Source organism: Lepidochelys kempii, chromosome 7 (genome assembly GCF_965140265.1).
Source record: "Lepidochelys kempii isolate rLepKem1 chromosome 7, rLepKem1.hap2, whole genome shotgun sequence".
In the NCBI taxonomy this organism is placed as follows: Eukaryota; Metazoa; Chordata; order Testudines; family Cheloniidae; genus Lepidochelys; species Lepidochelys kempii.
In genome coordinates, this window is record NC_133262.1 from 54,394,718 (window position 1) to 54,412,347 (window position 17,630).

The following is a 17,630-nucleotide window of genomic DNA, read 5'->3' on the forward strand; positions in this document are numbered from 1 at the left end:
AAACTCAATAGCATGCAGGTTAGAGAAGGATTAGTAATCACTATTTACAATGCACCTCAGGCCCAAAGGTCACCAGCTGCAGATTTAGAAGGTGAGCTTTGAATCCCTTTTGATGATCTCCTTTTCCCTCTTTCCTGGCAGTTTGCTGGACCAGATCCCAGAAATGTTTGCGGACACAAGAGAAACAGAAACTGTCTTTGCCCCAGTGATTCAGGCAGGAATGGAGGCACTGAAGGTTTGTTGACATGCTGTTGTGGGGAGTTGGTTCATTCTGTTAAGTTCTGTTTTTATAGGGGAAGCACCTCTGTTCAGAGAATATCAGAGCTGTTCGTAAATGAGGTTGTTGCTCCCCTCGGGTGTGTATTCAGTCGCTGGGGAATGCTTAACCCACCACTGAAAGGCAGGCACCTGTGTGGTTCAAGTTAGCAGCTCTTTAACCTGCTCAATTAATTGTTTAGGATAGAAAGTGAAGAATACCCTGCGCAACTGAAACTGCGCAGGACTAACTGTAGTTCAGAATAATTGCCTGAGATGACATTCAGTCAGGTCCCTGGGGTTGATATGCACATTGTTACAAAAAGTGCCATCAGAACTTGGAAGTGGTTTAGGACCTTGGTTTTCTGTCTCCTCTGAAAAATTGCTCTGGCAGTTGCTTTAGTTCTGATTAAGAGAGGACACCACCACTAACTTGCCAGCATCACTTTTGCAAAGCACCTAGACCATTTCTGAAGATTTCCCATCCCAATACCTGACCCAGCTCAAACCTGTATGTGTTGATCCATTGGCTAATCATGTGAGTTCCCTAGAAAACACTGCTGATACCTGTTCATGAGAATTGTGATCCATATTCACTTACACTGAGAGGAAAAGCAAAGATAAGCCATTCAGTATCCCGCTCATAGGGTATCTAAGGACTGGGGGATTTACCTGCTGGCAGTTTAACCATTAAAAAGATCTCAGGCATGGGATAGTGATTCAAAAATAATAAGCTGAGGAAGCTGTTTCCAAAATCCACTGCATTCCTTATGACTGTACTTCTGTTTCACCCACAGAACATGGGAGCTATTAATCTCAGACAGGTAGGCTCATGAACTGCTTGGTCACATCAGTGAAGGATTAAGTACCTAACTAGTATAGAGGAACCAGACAGTAATGATATAGGCATTTAATATAGTCCCAGAGATATTCTTCTTGAGAAACCCACTGTCCCTCATCAGCTCTTTCTCACCTAAGCAATTTCATCCCCTCCCCTGTAGGCGGCAGAGTGTGCTGGCAAGCTCTTCATCTTTCACACCTCACTGCCCATTGCAGAGGCCCCAGGGAAGCTGAAGAACAGAGATGACAGGAAGCTAATCAACACAGATAAGGAAAAGGTAACAATTGATGTGTTGCTTAGAAGAGAGTTTGTATTGCTCTGTGGTAACCTAGAAGGAATCAAGAAGAGATGTAAAGTCTCCATAGCAGCTAACTGAAAATCTTCTATCTAATGGCTGCCCTGTTCCCCTTGGGTTGCCATATGGAACGGAGTATGTGTTAACTATAAGGACAGAAAACACTTCTGTGTTGGAGACACAAGTGGGTAGTATTAGAATCCAGAACCCAAGGGGGGGGGGAATAATTGTATTACTAAGAAGCTCTGCACCGTCACTGTAGAAGGCTTACACCTAGTATCTATTTAATCCTAGGTGGGAAGGTGCCTCACATACCTTAATGCCCTGAAGAAATATGTATGTTGTCTGTAGCAGTTACATTGGTCTCTCATTCCTTTTTTTTCCCACTCCCTTTCAATCTCTGTACTCTGTCTTCCCTAGACTTTGTTTCAGCCTCAGACGAGCTTCTACAGCAACTTGGCCAAGGACTGTGTGGCCCAGGGCTGCTGTGTAGATCTGTTCCTTTTTCCAAACCAGTATTTGGATTTGGCAACACTGGGAGTGGTTCCTTACCAGACAGGTGGCTCCATTTATAAGTACGCCTATTTCCAGGTAAGTGCTTTCTTGGATCAGGCTAGCACATGTTCTATACAGGTGAACAAAACTCATCACTTAGTTGTCTGTTTTCTTTCATGGGATATGGGCCATTAGTGAGGATCTTAGCTTATACTTGAATCTCAAGATTATAATTTACGTTGTTTTGTTTGCTTTATATTTCTGACTTATTTGTACCAAGGGCAAAAATAAACCTGTGCTATATCATTTCTTAACTATAAGAAAAGGCCAATAAAAAGTGAAGACCATTATCAGCCCTATAACAGTCATCCCAGTGTATTGCCTACAGGGCAGAACCTCCCAGCAGTGCTGGCTGCATAGAGACACTTACCTGAACTAGCACAAGTTGGAATGCTATCTTCCTTAAATTACCAGATGGAGAAAGCTTTGCTTTTAAGTTAAAACATCAGAATGATCTGCAGTTTAAGATGAGCGTTGAAGTTTCTGCATTGTAAAAATGTATGTCTAAGGCTTACTGACGAGGCTAAATTAGGCTTCATTCATAATAGATGTTCATTCCAAATGGATGTAATGTTTGTGGGAGAGATGGGGAGAATCTGGAAGGAAAACTGCACAGGAGGAATAGGGAATGAGTTCATATTCTGGCAGCTCTCAAGGAAGAGGGAAACTTCAAAGGGTTTTGGCAAGTCTTCAAATAAACACTTAATGGCTTCTTTTGTCAAGATGAGCTGGATCAAGTGTTGTGCTCTGAAATGAGTGTTGTATACAATGTCTCAGGCTTCACATCATGAAACTTGTCTGTAGTTGGGCCTAAATCTGTCATGTCCTGAAAATCTCATATTAAATAATACCAGGGATTCAGCACTTCAGAAACTGACTGTAATCCTCTATATGTGGGGTACAGTGGCCAAAGATTTCTGTTTCCATCACAGTGAATTGCAGGAACTCTTAGCCGGAGTTCTGCTCCTCTTACCTAGTGTATCCCCTGTGGCATTCTGTGGTAAAGGTTTTCTGAATCCCTCTCATTAACAGTCATTGGTGCGGTGGTCACCAGCAGTTTGTGTGGAGTGGGGTTCCCTACACACACTTTGAAATAATATGTATACAGACTAGGATTTTTAAAATCCTAGTCTGATATTTTTTACTCACTAGAAGCTTTTGAAAGAAGTGGCCCCCATAGCTTTTAGGGGAATGGGATGTTGAAATCTGTGAGAAGGCTCTTTGGGGGGAAGGGAAAGGGAAGGGAGGATTTGAGATACCTTTGGTCTATGTGCGTTGAAGCCTGTAGAGCAACTCAGATTTTTTTGGTGTGTCAGGCCTGACTTGGTGCTTTGTGTTCTAGCTGGAGACAGACCAAGAGCGGTTCCTGAATGACTTGCGCAAAGATGTCCAGAAGGAAGTGGGATTTGATGCTGTGATGAGGGTGCGCACAAGCACGGGTGGGTATTTGCATTGCCTAGACTTAATAAACTGGCTAGTAAACATGAAGGGAGTGGGAAGGGTCAGACACACACGCAAAGCCTGGAACATACCAAGGTTAGCCTGCGGACTCTGCCCTTGTAGAGCTCTAAAATTCATGGGATTATGGCAAAACTGAATGAAAAGCTGTAGCAAGAGATCTCAAGGTAACTTAGTGTCCCTGATAGACAAGGTCTGCCGCACCTTCCCAAATGCTGCCTGCTAGACTACTCTGCTATAAAATGTGGCTTGTTCACCTTTGAGTGTCCTTTTTTTCTTTTAGGTATTCGAGCAACTGACTTCTTTGGCGCTTTCTACATGAGCAACACAACAGATGTGGAGCTGGCAGGACTGGACTGTGATAAAACCATCACAGTGGAATTCAGACATGATGACAAACTGAGTGAAGATAGTGGGGCGCTTCTTCAGGTGAGGCAGAAGACAGTCTGCAGGGAAGGGGTGGGGTGAGAACTTTCAAACTAAAAAATGTGCTGGCATGCAACCAGACCTTCTCCAGATGGAGTTACAGGACCATTGATCTTTGGAGTGACAGCATCCCCCTGTGTAACTTGCTATAAGGTTCCCTCTTTTGGAATTAAAATCACTCTCAGCTGTTCATACACTGGCCTATAAGGCTGCATTGCTGAGGGGTTCTGCTAGATTCCGTACTTGATGGGTGCGCTCTCCAGTTTGAATGCTGATGGCGTATTGAAAGAACAAGTCTTCCATCCTCCGTCATTGGCTCATGGTGAAACTTTCACAAGCAGTTCCTTTCCTCTCTGCCCAAGCCACACAACCAGCTGTTTCCCTTGGGTCCTTCTCCCATTCCACCTCCTCTTCAAAGGCCTCCAGGCAATACATTTTTCAAGACTCTCTAAGCCAGTCTTCCCTACAGAGTCATTTTCCCCCATATGTGGAACTATAAAGAAGTTCAGTCTCTTTCTGTTTGTTGCCTTCTATCCCCTATTCTTTGTCCACGTGCTCTTGGCTTTGATTGTAAATCCTTTAAAACTAGAACAGTATCATCTTAATTGTCTGTCCAGCTATCCAAGCTGTGTTTGGAATAGTGGAAGTTCACACATGGGAGGGACTCAATAGGTTAAGTGCCTTCTAGTGCACCACATGAAGGCTTTTATATAGGAAGGAAGAGGCACAGTATGTTGGTTGAAAAACCACTAGCTTTTCAACAAAAGGATTGATGGACAGTTAGCTCTAGGGTACAGCAGGCCAAACCCTAAATCACCTCCCCTTTCTGAAGCTCAGGTAGCTAAACTGAGGTTACACTCGGATTAAAGGGTTGGATGTTAACAAAATGGGATTTGCTGATTTGCTTACTGTAGTAGGACTGAGTTCTATTTAACTGTTCTGTCATTCTATACATGTCTCTTTTATAGTGTGCTCTGTTGTACACAAGCTGTGCAGGACAGCGACGACTCCGCATTCACAACCTCTCCCTGAACTGTTGCACGCAACTTGCTGACCTCTACCGGAATTGCGAGACAGACACACTCATCAATTACTTGGCTAAGTTTGGTAAGAAACTGTCTTGGAGAGAGAGCTAGTCTTCCTGTTACATTATAGATCTCTTTCACAGCTAGTGGCATTTGGTTTTTACCTTCTTTCACCAAAGACTTGGCCAGGTGGTGGTCAGAGTTTTCAAATCCTTGTGCTCCTCCAGTCTTTTCTGTCCCATAGACAGTTGTGATCATAGTACTCTTTGTCTGGACAGGAGGGGACAGACAGAAGGCACAGCCTTGCTGCCTGTTGAGTCAGATGCCAAGACTGGTCGGTGGACTGGCTGAACAAAAGGAGGCATGCATACGTGTGTAGCTATTGCCACCTGCATACATCCACTCCTGGTTCCAAAGTGCTTTTCCCCCCTTTAATGTTCCTGAGTTCTTCTGCTCCAGGCATGGAAAAACACAAAGTTGCTCCCAAATCCAGGCACAGTAGTTAAACCGATGAACATCCTCATAGTGCCAAACCAGTGTGTATTAAAAGTATACGAATTAAATAGGGTTTGAGGAACTGCAGAAGCCATCTGTGCTCTCCTCTCCAAGAGGAAGAGAGGGTCACTTGCATTCCACAGTGACCCCTGCTGGCCCCTTAGGGAATGGCATTGCCAAGCTCTACAAGGAGTCTCGCCAGTTGTCCTTGCCCAGAAGTGTGGCTGGCTGTGCTGTAGGGCCTTGAAGGTGTGTGTGGGGTGGGGAGACAAAGTATGCATTCAAACAAAGTAAATGGGGATTGTTTGAGTTTCCAGTAGGAATGTGTACACTCTTTCCCACAAAGGAAAAAAATGAAGTATAACTCATTCTATAATGTAAACCATCTGAGGTTGCTCTAGGTTTCTATGCATGGCTGCAGTAAAGATTTTAGACCACTTTATAAGTTAAATGTCATTAATAATGATTTAACTTCCCTACTAACTTTTTTTTTCATGCCTTCCTGTGCAGCATATCGTGGGGTTCTGAATAATCCAGTCAAGACAGTGCGAGACACGCTGATCAACCAGTGCGCACAGATTCTGGCATGTTACAGAAAAAACTGTGCTAGCCCCTCTTCTGCTGGCCAGGTGACTGCTTGTGCTTCGGTTTGGATGGCAGCTTTGGGAGGCTCAGCTTGAGGAGGGAACTCCTCCTGTCCCATTTTAATCTGGGTGGAGTGCTTTACTTAGCAGCTGGGGGCAGAAATATAACCAGATAGTTTGGAAGAGAAACTCTGTTCAGAGTGACTTCTCAGGTAGACTTCCCTGACATTGAGGCACACCAGTCACCACCTCCTCGGGAGAAACTTAGAATATCATGAGCCCTGTGATTCTTAGCAACCGGTAACTTATGTGATACTTGACCTCTTAAATAGAGGCCTCCATAGCAGGGAATCCCATTCCTTGGGTACTAGGTTTCTTTGAATGGCATAACACTTCAATATGTTCAAGTTTAATCATGGGTCTTTTAAATGTTTTGGGTGGAGCCTCTTCAGATTTATTCCAGTGTTGGGCAAGCTTCCTTTGTATGGCTCTGCTACTACAGTATTTCTCAGCACTATTATGATGTAAGAGAACCACAGGGTGGGTGTCTGAATCTCAGCATCAGACACCTTAAAGAAGTAAGGATGCCATAATAATCCAAAGTGTGTTTCCTGTCTGTATGAACTACACACATGTCAAAACTAATAGGCCTCCAGAATTCTAAGGAATTGGAACTGTGATCCACTGTGATTTCCTTTCTAAGTTTGCCCCTCTTTTTTATTTTGTGGTCATTGAAATTACCTGCTGTCTCATTCAGTGAGATGGCTGACTAACTTCTGTCTCTTTATTCACCATCTTGCCATTTGTAGCTGATCCTCCCTGAATGCATGAAGCTGCTTCCTGTGTACTTGAACTGTGTGTTGAAGAGTGATGTCCTGCAGCCTGGGGCAGAAGTCACCACTGATGACCGGGCCTACATCCGCCAGTTAGTCAGCTCCATGGATGTAGCGGAAACAAATGTTTTCTTTTACCCCAGACTTCTGCCTCTGGTAAGTGCTTCTGTTGTGAGTACATTCGGGCCTTGTTACACACCACAAGTAGTCTTTATTCCAGAGACTCCACCTTCTCTCCTCCCCCCATGGGAGAGGAGTTGAGATGGGCCATCCAGCAGGTACCTTTTTAATACCATATATGTTGTGTTTACTACCACAAACCGTGGGTTTGACAAGGTTTTTAATCCTTCTACCCTGTGGAAATGGGTGAGTAGGGTCCTATGTGCTCTTTTGCAGTCTGGAAAATCCTCTTGCTGCATTCTTGTAATCTTACATGACAGCCACAATCCTTCCAACCTAGGAGGACTGGATGGGATTTTTCTGACACTGCTCCTTAATTAAATGGGAAGACCCCTGGAGTTACACTAGCTACAGAATGCACTCCCACCCCAGGGGTCAGTATTGGGATTGCGGAGTATTGGTGCTAGGGACATGAGGCCCATCTGTTCTCGTTAGCAGTAAATCGTATCTAATCTGTATCACACCATACTCAGCAGGAAGCATGTTATAGCTAATAGTGCAATTCGTTCCTAATTGGTGCAGCATTGCAGATTGGTACATGATTTAATGTCCTTTTTTTGAAGAAGGAAATGTATGAGCAGGTACCTTATGAGTCAGAGAAACTGAAAATCCCTTAAGGCAGGAATTGGTGTGGCTCGCAAGACTTAGGGGCATTCATGTAGTCCTAGCTCTGTAACATTTGTAATTCCCAGCGAAACATTACTAATTCCGAGCTAAACATTACTAAGTAAGAATGTCTAACAAGGGGCTCGATGTATTTAATATTTGAACAGACCAAAGTAGATGTTGACAGCGACACCTTACCAGCGGCAATCCGGAACTCTGAAGAGCGACTCTCTAAGGGTGACCTGTACCTCCTAGAGAATGGATTGAACATCTTCGTGTGGGTAGGAGTGAATGTGCAGCAGGGCCTGATCCAGAACCTCTTTGGAGTGTCATCCTTCAACCACATCAGCAGCACTCTGGTGAGCTGGATAGTGGGGAGCAGTCTAGGAGGAGGATGTGTGCAGGACTTCCAATAATTGGAGCAATGAGTATCCAGCTCAGAAGGTCGTCATCCTAAAATCTCATTGAGCACTTTCATTATAGCCTATAGGAAAGAACATTTTATCCATTTGATTTAGCTGGCATGAACATCAACTTCAGAACTCTACTTATATCCGTGTTCATGAAAGCAGGTCTGGGAAAGCTGGCCAAAGCCCAGCATAGGGCCACATGCATGAGACTGTGAGAGATGTTTTTTATTTAGAAATCTTAAGAGTCTTTTGCAGAGATTCTCCCACTGCATCGCTTGAGGAGTGTGGGAAGGGGCTTACTAACAGCAGGGCCTGTTCTCCCACCCTCCAATCTGGCAGATCCCAGGGCCATCTGTATATAATCTGTACTTGTGCTTTGGCCCTTGTCTCCTTAGCAGTGCAGTTCTAGTGCCTGGGGTTGTATTAGCTTTTCCTGGTAAGTTTGGGCCAGAGGAGGAACAATAACTAGCTTGCCCACTCCTTCCCTGGACTGCAAAGAGACCTCTGGAGTCTGGGGCAGACAGTGCCTCTGAGCTGGTTAGAGCTCCCTTTTAGCACAAATAGGTGGAGGTTGATCTGGACTGAGAGGAAGAACACATGCATGCATGGTCACAATATGGCCAATAATATGGTCATATGCTGTGTACTAGGTGAGACCTCAAGCCCATTTCACTGTCTTTAAACCCAGGACCTTCCTTCTGGCTAGCGTGTTATTCTGTTGTTTTACCTAGCTGGTGACATTAAGGACAGTTAAGAGGCTAGCTATACCTAAACTATTCACTTTCAGAGTTCCTTCAGTCTGATTTCTAGCCACTTGCCTAGCTGGGCAAGTTGTTTTTGTAGCTTATCTGACCAAGCCATTCAGTGAGGAGAGCATTGCCAGTATGTGCCAGGCAAATAGGGTAATAGTTCTGTATTTCTATCCTCTGTTGAACAATCTCGTTTTAAAAATTGTCTTTCCAATGACTTCACCTATTCATGGCTAGCAAGTAGCTAGACTGGCCTGAAAGCCTGGACTTGAATGTGTGTGTGATGAGGAAAGCAGCAAAACTGGTTATTGACACTACTGTAATTTTGTGTGTGTAATGGGGATCTGGTCTTTTGCATTCCAGAGTACCTTGCCAGTCTTGGAAAACCCCTTCTCTAAGAGAGTGCGATCCATCATTGACATGTTCCAGGCACAAAGATCCCGCTACATGAAGGTAAAGAACTTGGCTCCTAGTTGTGGCTCTTTAATCTCCTTCCACTGCCTTTCCTGGGCAGGTGACACCAGTCCTACTCTCAAAATCTGTAATATCAAACCCATTCTCAGCCTTCTATTACTTGAAATTAATGTGTCTGTATGATCATGCTGTTGGCAGTGAGGTTCTATGGCATAACAGCTGTTGTCTTGCTGGAACCTTACCTTGCATTTCCGGCTCACTGCATTTACTATGGACATTAGGCTGGGGCTCTACTTTCTTCCAGTGTCCCAAGGGGTAGTCATATATGTAAAGCCCTGTGCAGATAGAAGAATTTGCATCTGTATCCGATCCATGATCCGCATAAATTGTCCATGGATTTGAAAGGCTCTACTAACAGCTCCAAAGATCAGTGCACAAAAGTGATGCAGGGCTGTGCCAAACCCTCATCTGCGCGCCTCCCTACCCCCTTTGCCCCCAAGACTTCCCACCTCCTGCTCCGCCCTGTCATACTGCCTTCCCTGCTCTGGGCAGGAAGGCTACAATCTTGAGTCCTTGTGTGCAGCACCACCCTCCTAGTGGGGGACTTGGACACCCCTATGCAACTGCACTTGGCTCACTGCGCAGGAGCACAGAGTCACGCTTCCTTCTGGGACTTGTAGCTTACTTCCTCTGTCCGCACAAGCTGGGAACTACAACTCCCAGAATGCCCAGTGGACTATTGCTGCTGCTGTGTGAATCAGAGAGCCGAGCTGGAGCCTGAGGGCTGAGTGACAGCCGCTCTTTCGGGCGAGTGTGTGCTGTAGAGCCTTGTGCAGATATAAAATTTGTATCCACAAAAATAATCTGCGGATATCCACGGATTTTCAGGGCTCTGAATATAGGCACTGGACACTATTAGCCTGGACCGCCTTGGTGGTGATCTAGCAATACATGAACTCTCAAATGAACATGCCTGGGACCTCATCACCAAAACCATTATGCTTCATGGGTCAGATGGAGTAACTTATTTCGATTCCCATGGAAGTCACTAGGCCGTATTTGGTAGTGATGGTATAAGCCACCCATCAGTTACATGGAGGTGAAGCAATGATTTTCCTGTGATGCCCTGCTGCTGGAGCAGTGGTATATCAAAGGCAGGACATCACTTCTACTTCCAGCTCAGCTGTGAAACTTGGAGCCCAGGGGCAGCTGGGCTGCTCTCAAGGAAAAGAATTAAGAGCTGTCCTAGAAATCCTGACCTATTTTCAAGATGAAAAGTTTATAGATGCCCAGTCCAGGTAAGCTGGGAGGGGAGATGAAAATGGCAAGTTTAAACAGCCTCTCCCCATCAGTGAGACTGCCTGTGCCTTTACTAATGTTTGATTTCCAGTCTTGAGTCTGCTAAAATCTATATTCTGTACTATTGTAAAAACTGGGTGCTCAGTTTAGCTTTTGTAATAGAAAGGAAGACATGGAAGTAGCCATTGGGTCTCACAACGCTGCTGTATCATAGAATCATAGAATATCAGGGTTGGAAGGGACCTCAGGAGGTCATCTAGTCCAACCCCCTGCTCAAAAGCAGGACCCATACCCAATTAAATCATCCCAGCCAGGGCTTTGTCAAGCCTGACCTTAAAAACTTCTAAGGAAGGAGATTCCACCACCACCTTAGGCAACGCATTCCAGTGTTTCACCACCCTCCTAGTGAAAAAGTTTTTCCTAATATCCAACCTAAACCTCCCGCACTGCAACTTGAGACCATTACTCCTTGTTCTGTAGAACCATCCTCTCTGGAACTACCTCTCAGGTAGTTGAAAGCAGTTATCAAACCCCCCTCATTCTTCTCTTCTGCAGACTAAACAATCCCAGTTCCCTCAGCCTCTCCTCATAACTCATGTGTTCCAGACCCCTAATCATTCTTGTTGCCCTTCGCTGGACTCTCTCCAATTTATCCACATCCTTCTTGTAGTGTGGGGCCCAAAACTGGACACAGTACTCCAGATGAGGCCTCACCAATGTCGAATAGAGGGAGACGATCACGTCCCTCGATCTGCTCGCTATGCCCCTACTTATACATCCCAAAATGCCATTGGCCTTCTTGGCAACAAGGGCACACTGCTGGCTCATATCCAGCTTCTCGTCCACTGTCACCCCTAGGTCCTAGGCTGTAAGGGTATCAGAACTCATGAGGAGCTGCAGAAGGGCTTGACTACTCCATGCAAGACATAAGGGGAAAATTAAATAATTCATTTTAAAAGGGGGTTTATAACCTTTCCATTTCAGTTTCTGCTCTGGCTCTAGTGGAAGCAAAACATATTGTATTAATAGAGTTCTGTGCAGATACTAATTTTATATCCGCATTGATCTGCAAATATGGTCCATGGCTATCCGCTGAGTCACAGGGCTCGAGATATAAAATTTGGATCTGTATCCATCCAGGAGCCACAAACATGGTCTGCAGATAACCGCATCCATGGATGTGGATGTCCACAGATATAAAGGTTTCAGAGTAGCAGCTGTGTTAGTCTGTATTCACAAAAAGAAAAGGAGTACTTGTGGCACCTTAGCGACTAACCAATTTATTTGAGCATAAGCTTTCGTGAGCTACAGCTCACTTCATCGGATGCATTAAGTGGGGAGATTTATTACATAGAGAACATGAAACAATGGGTGTTACCATACACACTGTAACGAGAGTGATCACTTAAGGAGAGCTATCACCAGTAGGAGAGCTGGGGGAAAAAAACCTTTTGTAGTGATAATCAAGGTGGGCCATTTCCAGCAGTTGACAAGAACGTCTGAGGAATAGTGGAGGGTGCGGGGGGGAATAAACATGAGGAAATAGTTTTAGGTCTGTAATCGAGTGACCAAAGAGATTGAAGTGTTCTCCAACTGGTTTTTGAATTTTATAATTCTTGACCTCTGATTTGTGTCCATTTATTCTTTTACGTAGAGACGGTCCAGTTTGACCAGTGTACATGGCAGAGGGGCATTGCTGGCACATCATGGTATATATCACATTGGTGGATGTGCAGGTGAACGAGCCTCTGATAGTGTGGCTGATGTTATTAGGCCCTATGATGGTGTCCCCTGAAGAAATATGTGGACACAGTTGGCAACAAGCTTTGTTGCAAGGATAGGTTCCTGAGTTAGTGGTTCTGTTGTGTGGTGTGTGGTTGCTGGTGAGTATTTGCTTCAGGTTGGGGGCTGTCTGTAAGCAAGGACTGGCCTGTCTCCCAAGATCTGTGAGAATGATGGGTCGTCCTTCAGGATAGGCTATAGATCCTTGATGATGCGTTGGAGAGGTTTTAGTTGGGGGCTGAAGGTGATGGCTAGTGGCGTTCTGTTATTTTCTTCATTGGGCCTGTCCTGTAGTAGGTGACTTCTGGCTCTATCAATCTGTTTCTTCACTTCAGCAGGTGGGTATTGTAGTTGTAAGAATGCTTGATGGAGATCTTGTAGGTGTTTGTCTAAGGGGTTAGAGCAAATGCGGTTATATTGTAGAGGTTGGCTGTAGACAATGGATTGTGTGGTGTGGTCTGGATGAAAGCTGGAGGCATGTAGGTAGGAATGGCGGTCAGTAGGTTTCCGGTATAGGGTGGTGTTTATGTGACCATCGAAGAACACTTCAATCTCTTTGGTCACTCGATTACAGACCTAAAAGTTGCAATTCTTCAACAAAAAAAACTTCAAAAACAGACTCCAACGAGAGACTGCTGTATTGGAATTAATTTTGCAAACTGGATACAGTTAACTTAAGCTTGAATAAAGACTGGGAGTGGATGGGTCATTACACAAAGTAAAACTATTTCCCCATGTTTATTCCCTCTCGCACCCCACACTGTTCCTCAGATGTTCTTGTCAACTGCTGGAAATGGACCACCTTGATTATCACTACAAAAGGTTTTTTTCCCTCCCGCTCTCCTGCTGGTAATAGCTCATCTTAAGTGATCACTCTCGTTACAGTATGTATGGTAACACCCATGTTCTCTATGTATATAAATCTCCCCACTGTATTTTCCACTGAATGCATCCGATGAAGTGAGCTGTAGCTCACGAAAGCTTATGCTCAAATAAATTGGTTAGTCTCTAAAGTGCCACAAGTCCTCCTTTTCTTTTCACAGATATAAAGCGGATATCCACAGACTTGCAGGGCTCTATGTATTACTGCTCCTCCCCTAGCAAACCTTTAAAAGGCTTTCTGAGAAATACAAGAAATACAAAATTAGGAAGCCAAATGCTAGTAGCACAGCCGGTGTACATTGGGCTAGTCATGTACTTGTCAGGTGGCTCGAGGTGCTCTGCCCTCAGCCTTGCACCACACCTGACCATACGCACATAGTTGGCTAAAGGACCCTTGCTGTTGCTTGGTGTTGTGTTAGAAAGCCCTGATGCTCAGCCCATCTGGACAACTGACTGGCTTAACATTCCATGACCACAGAAAAGGGGTTTTTTAATATTACATTCCTCCTGTATTTTGGATATTTAGTCACTTGGGTATAGCCACACTTAAATTCCTTTTGTATTTTGATTATATAGTCCATTTCATCCACAGATCTCAAAATATTGTATGAAGTCATTAAACATCACTGTCCCCGTGTTCAGATGCGGAAACTGAAGACCAAATGTTAAGTTACTTCTTAAAGTAGCCAACCTGGAAATGGAACTCTGGTCTCCTGGCCTTCCAGTCCTGTGCTCTGTTCACTGGACCACTGCTTAAGAGTAGAATTCCTCTGCTTTGCTGGTCACCCAGCCAAAACTGGAATTTCTAGAACCCCTTTAATGTACAGGCAACCCTGGGCACTCTAGTACTTCTAAGCTTGCTTGAGGTTTAATCTTAGAAACAGAAACTAAGATGTTTTGAGTAGGTGGCTTCAGTGATTTCTTGTTCTGGAGTTCTTAGTTGCTCAACCTTCTTATCTCACTTCCATGTTTTCTTATGTACTAAGATCACTAGGTGATGCTTACTCACAAATCTTTTTTGTTTGCATATAGCTAATAATTGTGAAGCAAGAAGATAAATTGGAGATGCTATTCAAACACTTTCTGGTGGAGGACAAGAGCATGAGTGGGGGGGCTTCATATGTGGACTTCCTCTGTCATATGCACAAGGAGATTCGGCAGCTACTGAGCTAGAGGAGGGAGTGGTGCTGGACTTCAGCAGTGACATTTCGGTCTCCGCTAACCACCTGATCCATGGGCCCAGCTCCCTCAAGAAGGACAACATAGAAACCTGTACAATTCCGTAATTTTTAATACACATTGCATAAACAAAGATCCTTTCAACCTCTCCCAGCCCCATTTGAGAGAGATGCAAAATTTCCTGGCGAGGGCAGAGAAAAGGCCTTCGAACCCAGGTCTTTTACCTGTCTCTAAGTTATTTCCTGTACTTGGCAGGAATCTACCCCCCATGCTCGCTAATCCTGTTGTAATGAATGTAGTTTCTCAGTTCACTGTACATGATTCAGCATTGGGTGAAAAAGCGATAACTCTTCAAAACTACTAGTCGTTGCTGTGTGTTTGTGTGCGCGCATGCATGCTCCAAGAGTGAAGAGGAGCCAGGTGGGGGAGGACAGGTGGTAGGCCATCCACCCAGACGGTGGGATTGGAGCGCCTAAGCATTTTTTAAATCTCCTTCCTAGTTTAGGGGAAAATACAACATGCAGAGCACAAACTGCAACTTGTGGCCCTCTGGACCCAGGAGTCTTCATTTAAAAAAAAACAAACTACTCATCAACTGAGCTGTGAGCCAGGGGCTAGCAGGACAAATCCTTCCCATATCTCCACATTTTATTGTGGCAAGAGTTGCAGTGCAGAACGGTAGTAGAATAAAATAATTTTAAACAGTGAGTGAGCAACAGTCAACAGCTGCTGAATAGGAGAGGGGTAGACTAAGAGCCTTCTGTTGGCATGAATGGCACCCCCACAACCACCTTCCCTTCCTTGGGAAAAACAACCTCCCCATCTTATTTTTCTGTGCAGCGTTGTCTTACGCCTTCCATGTTCTATGGCCTCATGTCACTCACTCCTTTTGTTAGAGCCTACCTATGCTGGTCTATTCATGGTGATCATACCCACTGCCTCCATGTTTCAGTTTAAATAGGAAATATTTTTAGCAAGGTGACATAGGGCTGTAGGGAACAGGATCTGAGTGGCAAGGTAGCTGTTTTCTGTTCAGACTAGGCTGAATCACAGCAAAAAAGCAAGGATCTGAGTTTTAGTGGTGCAAGATTGAGACTGCTTTGTACCCCAGAGTTCAAGGAAGGGGATGCAAAGGAACAAGAATAGAGTTTAAACTGCACTGCACAAGGTAATACCAAGTACTTGACTTCAGTTGTTGGGAAGGTGCCATAGTGGAAAGAATATTTTCAACACTGTATGTTTATACCCCCCCATTCTACCTACTGATCTATCTGCATAGAAAACTTTTATAAGCCTGTTTGTTAACCTAAGATACCTCAGACAGATTAGCCCATCCACTTTGTGGCTGGCCACTCTGCCTCTCCACTCTGTAAGGATGGAAGAGAGGACTCCTGCAAAGGGAGTGATGAGTTTAAATCAGATTTTAAGGGCTTGTTCATTAATTTTTGAAAGGGGGGTAATTTACTTTAACACTGACAGAGCTCTTTAACACTGACAGAGCTCTTACAATACCCAGGATTTAGTGAGGGGACAGCAGCACTGAAGATGTGAGGGAAAAATGGGAGAATATGCAGAATAATGGGTGAACAGATTGGATGCAGTTAGAGGACATGTTTTAGTTGGCCTTGGCTTTTCAAAATAGGGTCCTTTTGCAGAAGACCTGTTTAGTTTTAAAACAAAAAACTTGGCTCCGTGGTTTTCGTCCCATGACCTGTAGTGTGTGTAAATCTGTTTTTCTTCTACTGCCTCTAGTTTGTCTTCCCTCGTATCACTACACACAAAGGGGAATATGAGAACGGTAATGAAGAAACTCCTTTAAAATACAGCAGACAATTCTTCAGCATTTTTTGTATGTATGTGGCTGACATTTTTTACCCCATACACTGCCTCCAACCAAAAATGTAGAGGGTTTTTTAAACCGATGGAGAGAGAGCTTCCCAAGAATACAATGCTTGGCAACCACAGACTTCCACAATACTACTTTCTAGTATTAATATAAGAGGGGGAAAATAAGCTCATAAGTGAACCTTTCATTTTCTTCACTCTTGTTTTTTTTCCAATGCATCTTTTAATTTGTAAAGAAATAAAAAAAAAATATTAAGATGTATTTTATGTCATTGTTAGTAAATAAACACTGCTGATTATTTTTCCAAACCCTGTATTTTGGGGGGGAGGGAGGAAGGGGAAGCCTGGGGTGTAGGTGAGTAATCAATTCAACCTGCTGCCAATCAAATTCTGTATTTTTAATATTTCCTGTTTGGATGTGTTTAACTTGCCACTCCTTCTGAGCCTTGGTTTTGCTAAGAACATTCCCTTTCCTCTGAGATGGCTTGGGTTAAATTACGACTGCTTTTTGGTCTATTTCCATAACCATTTCTAGTTGATATTTTGAGAGAGTACTATTATTAGCTACAATTAGAATCTCAAGGACCCCATTTTTCTCCATTAATATGGCAGAATAATTTCTGTTTTTCTTGGAATCCAAAAATAAAGTTCAAATTAAACACAGCAGTTGGCAACAGCACTCTTGCAAGTCTAGGCTAAACTTGTAATCTGTGCATTGCACTTTAATTTGAATCTCATTGTCTCCTCTATACACTTGACTGTAGCTTAAAACATAGATATTGTACATTTAACACTGATAAATAATCTTTTCAGCCATCTGTATATGAAAACACAAGCCAATCATTGCTAAATAACCATCATTATTTTCTGGAGAGATTCCAGTCTGTTACAGAGGGCATGTTCCTACATTTGTTATATCCAAAATCACTGCTGAACTGATACTTTGAGATAAGTGATGGGCTTTGTGCATTAATTATCTGGAATAAATTGTGCCTGCAGGAATGTTGTGAGATTACCCCTTTCAATGTTTATGGAAGTTACCTAGCTGAACTGACATTTACCACCTTGAATATACTTAGCTGGGATTGTTACATATCAGTGCAATGAGTGGATGGTTCCTGAGAAGGAAATGGCATAAGCACATAAGATTTACTCCAGTGGACTTCTGCTTCAAAGGAAGGCAAAAAAGAACCCACGGTGTTTTTAGCCTGTTATTCTCTGCTGTAGGTGTAAAAGACAATTTTTCTTGTCTTATGTAGGTGCTAAGTTTACATACTAAACTATGACATTGGATTTCTCATCACTACAAGTGTTCTGGTCAGTGTATCTACTCTTTCTTTAAAGTCAAGATGCCCTTTGGGGTAGGGACAGTCATCTTGTTCGGTCTCTACAGCACTTAGCACAGTGGGGCCATGGTCCATGACTGAGGCTCCGAGGCACAATGGTAATACAAATACTAAATACTAAAAGGCAGTTTGACATGAGGTCATACACCTCTGCAGTCTAAAGTTTCTTTT

At 43.8% G+C, this 17,630-nt stretch overlaps 1 protein-coding gene across 3 annotated transcripts in view; it reads left to right on the forward strand.

The window, feature by feature from the left end:
- The window catches only part of SEC24C (SEC24 homolog C, COPII coat complex component), a 63,439-nt gene extending 46,324 nt beyond the window's left edge, over nt 1–17,115 (forward strand). For all 3 annotated transcript variants that reach the window (XM_073352859.1, XM_073352861.1, XM_073352862.1), the window contains 11 exons: nt 142–235; nt 1,257–1,373; nt 1,812–1,982; nt 3,289–3,385; nt 3,688–3,833; nt 4,799–4,937; nt 5,861–5,979; nt 6,744–6,923; nt 7,721–7,912; nt 9,076–9,165; nt 14,122–17,115. In XM_073352859.1, the coding sequence (XP_073208960.1) occupies nt 142–235; nt 1,257–1,373; nt 1,812–1,982; nt 3,289–3,385; nt 3,688–3,833; nt 4,799–4,937; nt 5,861–5,979; nt 6,744–6,923; nt 7,721–7,912; nt 9,076–9,165; nt 14,122–14,262 (1,486 nt within the window). In that variant the 3' untranslated portion in view covers nt 14,263–17,115. The remainder of the gene's footprint in view (nt 1–141; nt 236–1,256; nt 1,374–1,811; nt 1,983–3,288; nt 3,386–3,687; nt 3,834–4,798; nt 4,938–5,860; nt 5,980–6,743; nt 6,924–7,720; nt 7,913–9,075; nt 9,166–14,121) is intronic.
- Nucleotides 17,116–17,630: the final 515 nt, after the last annotated feature.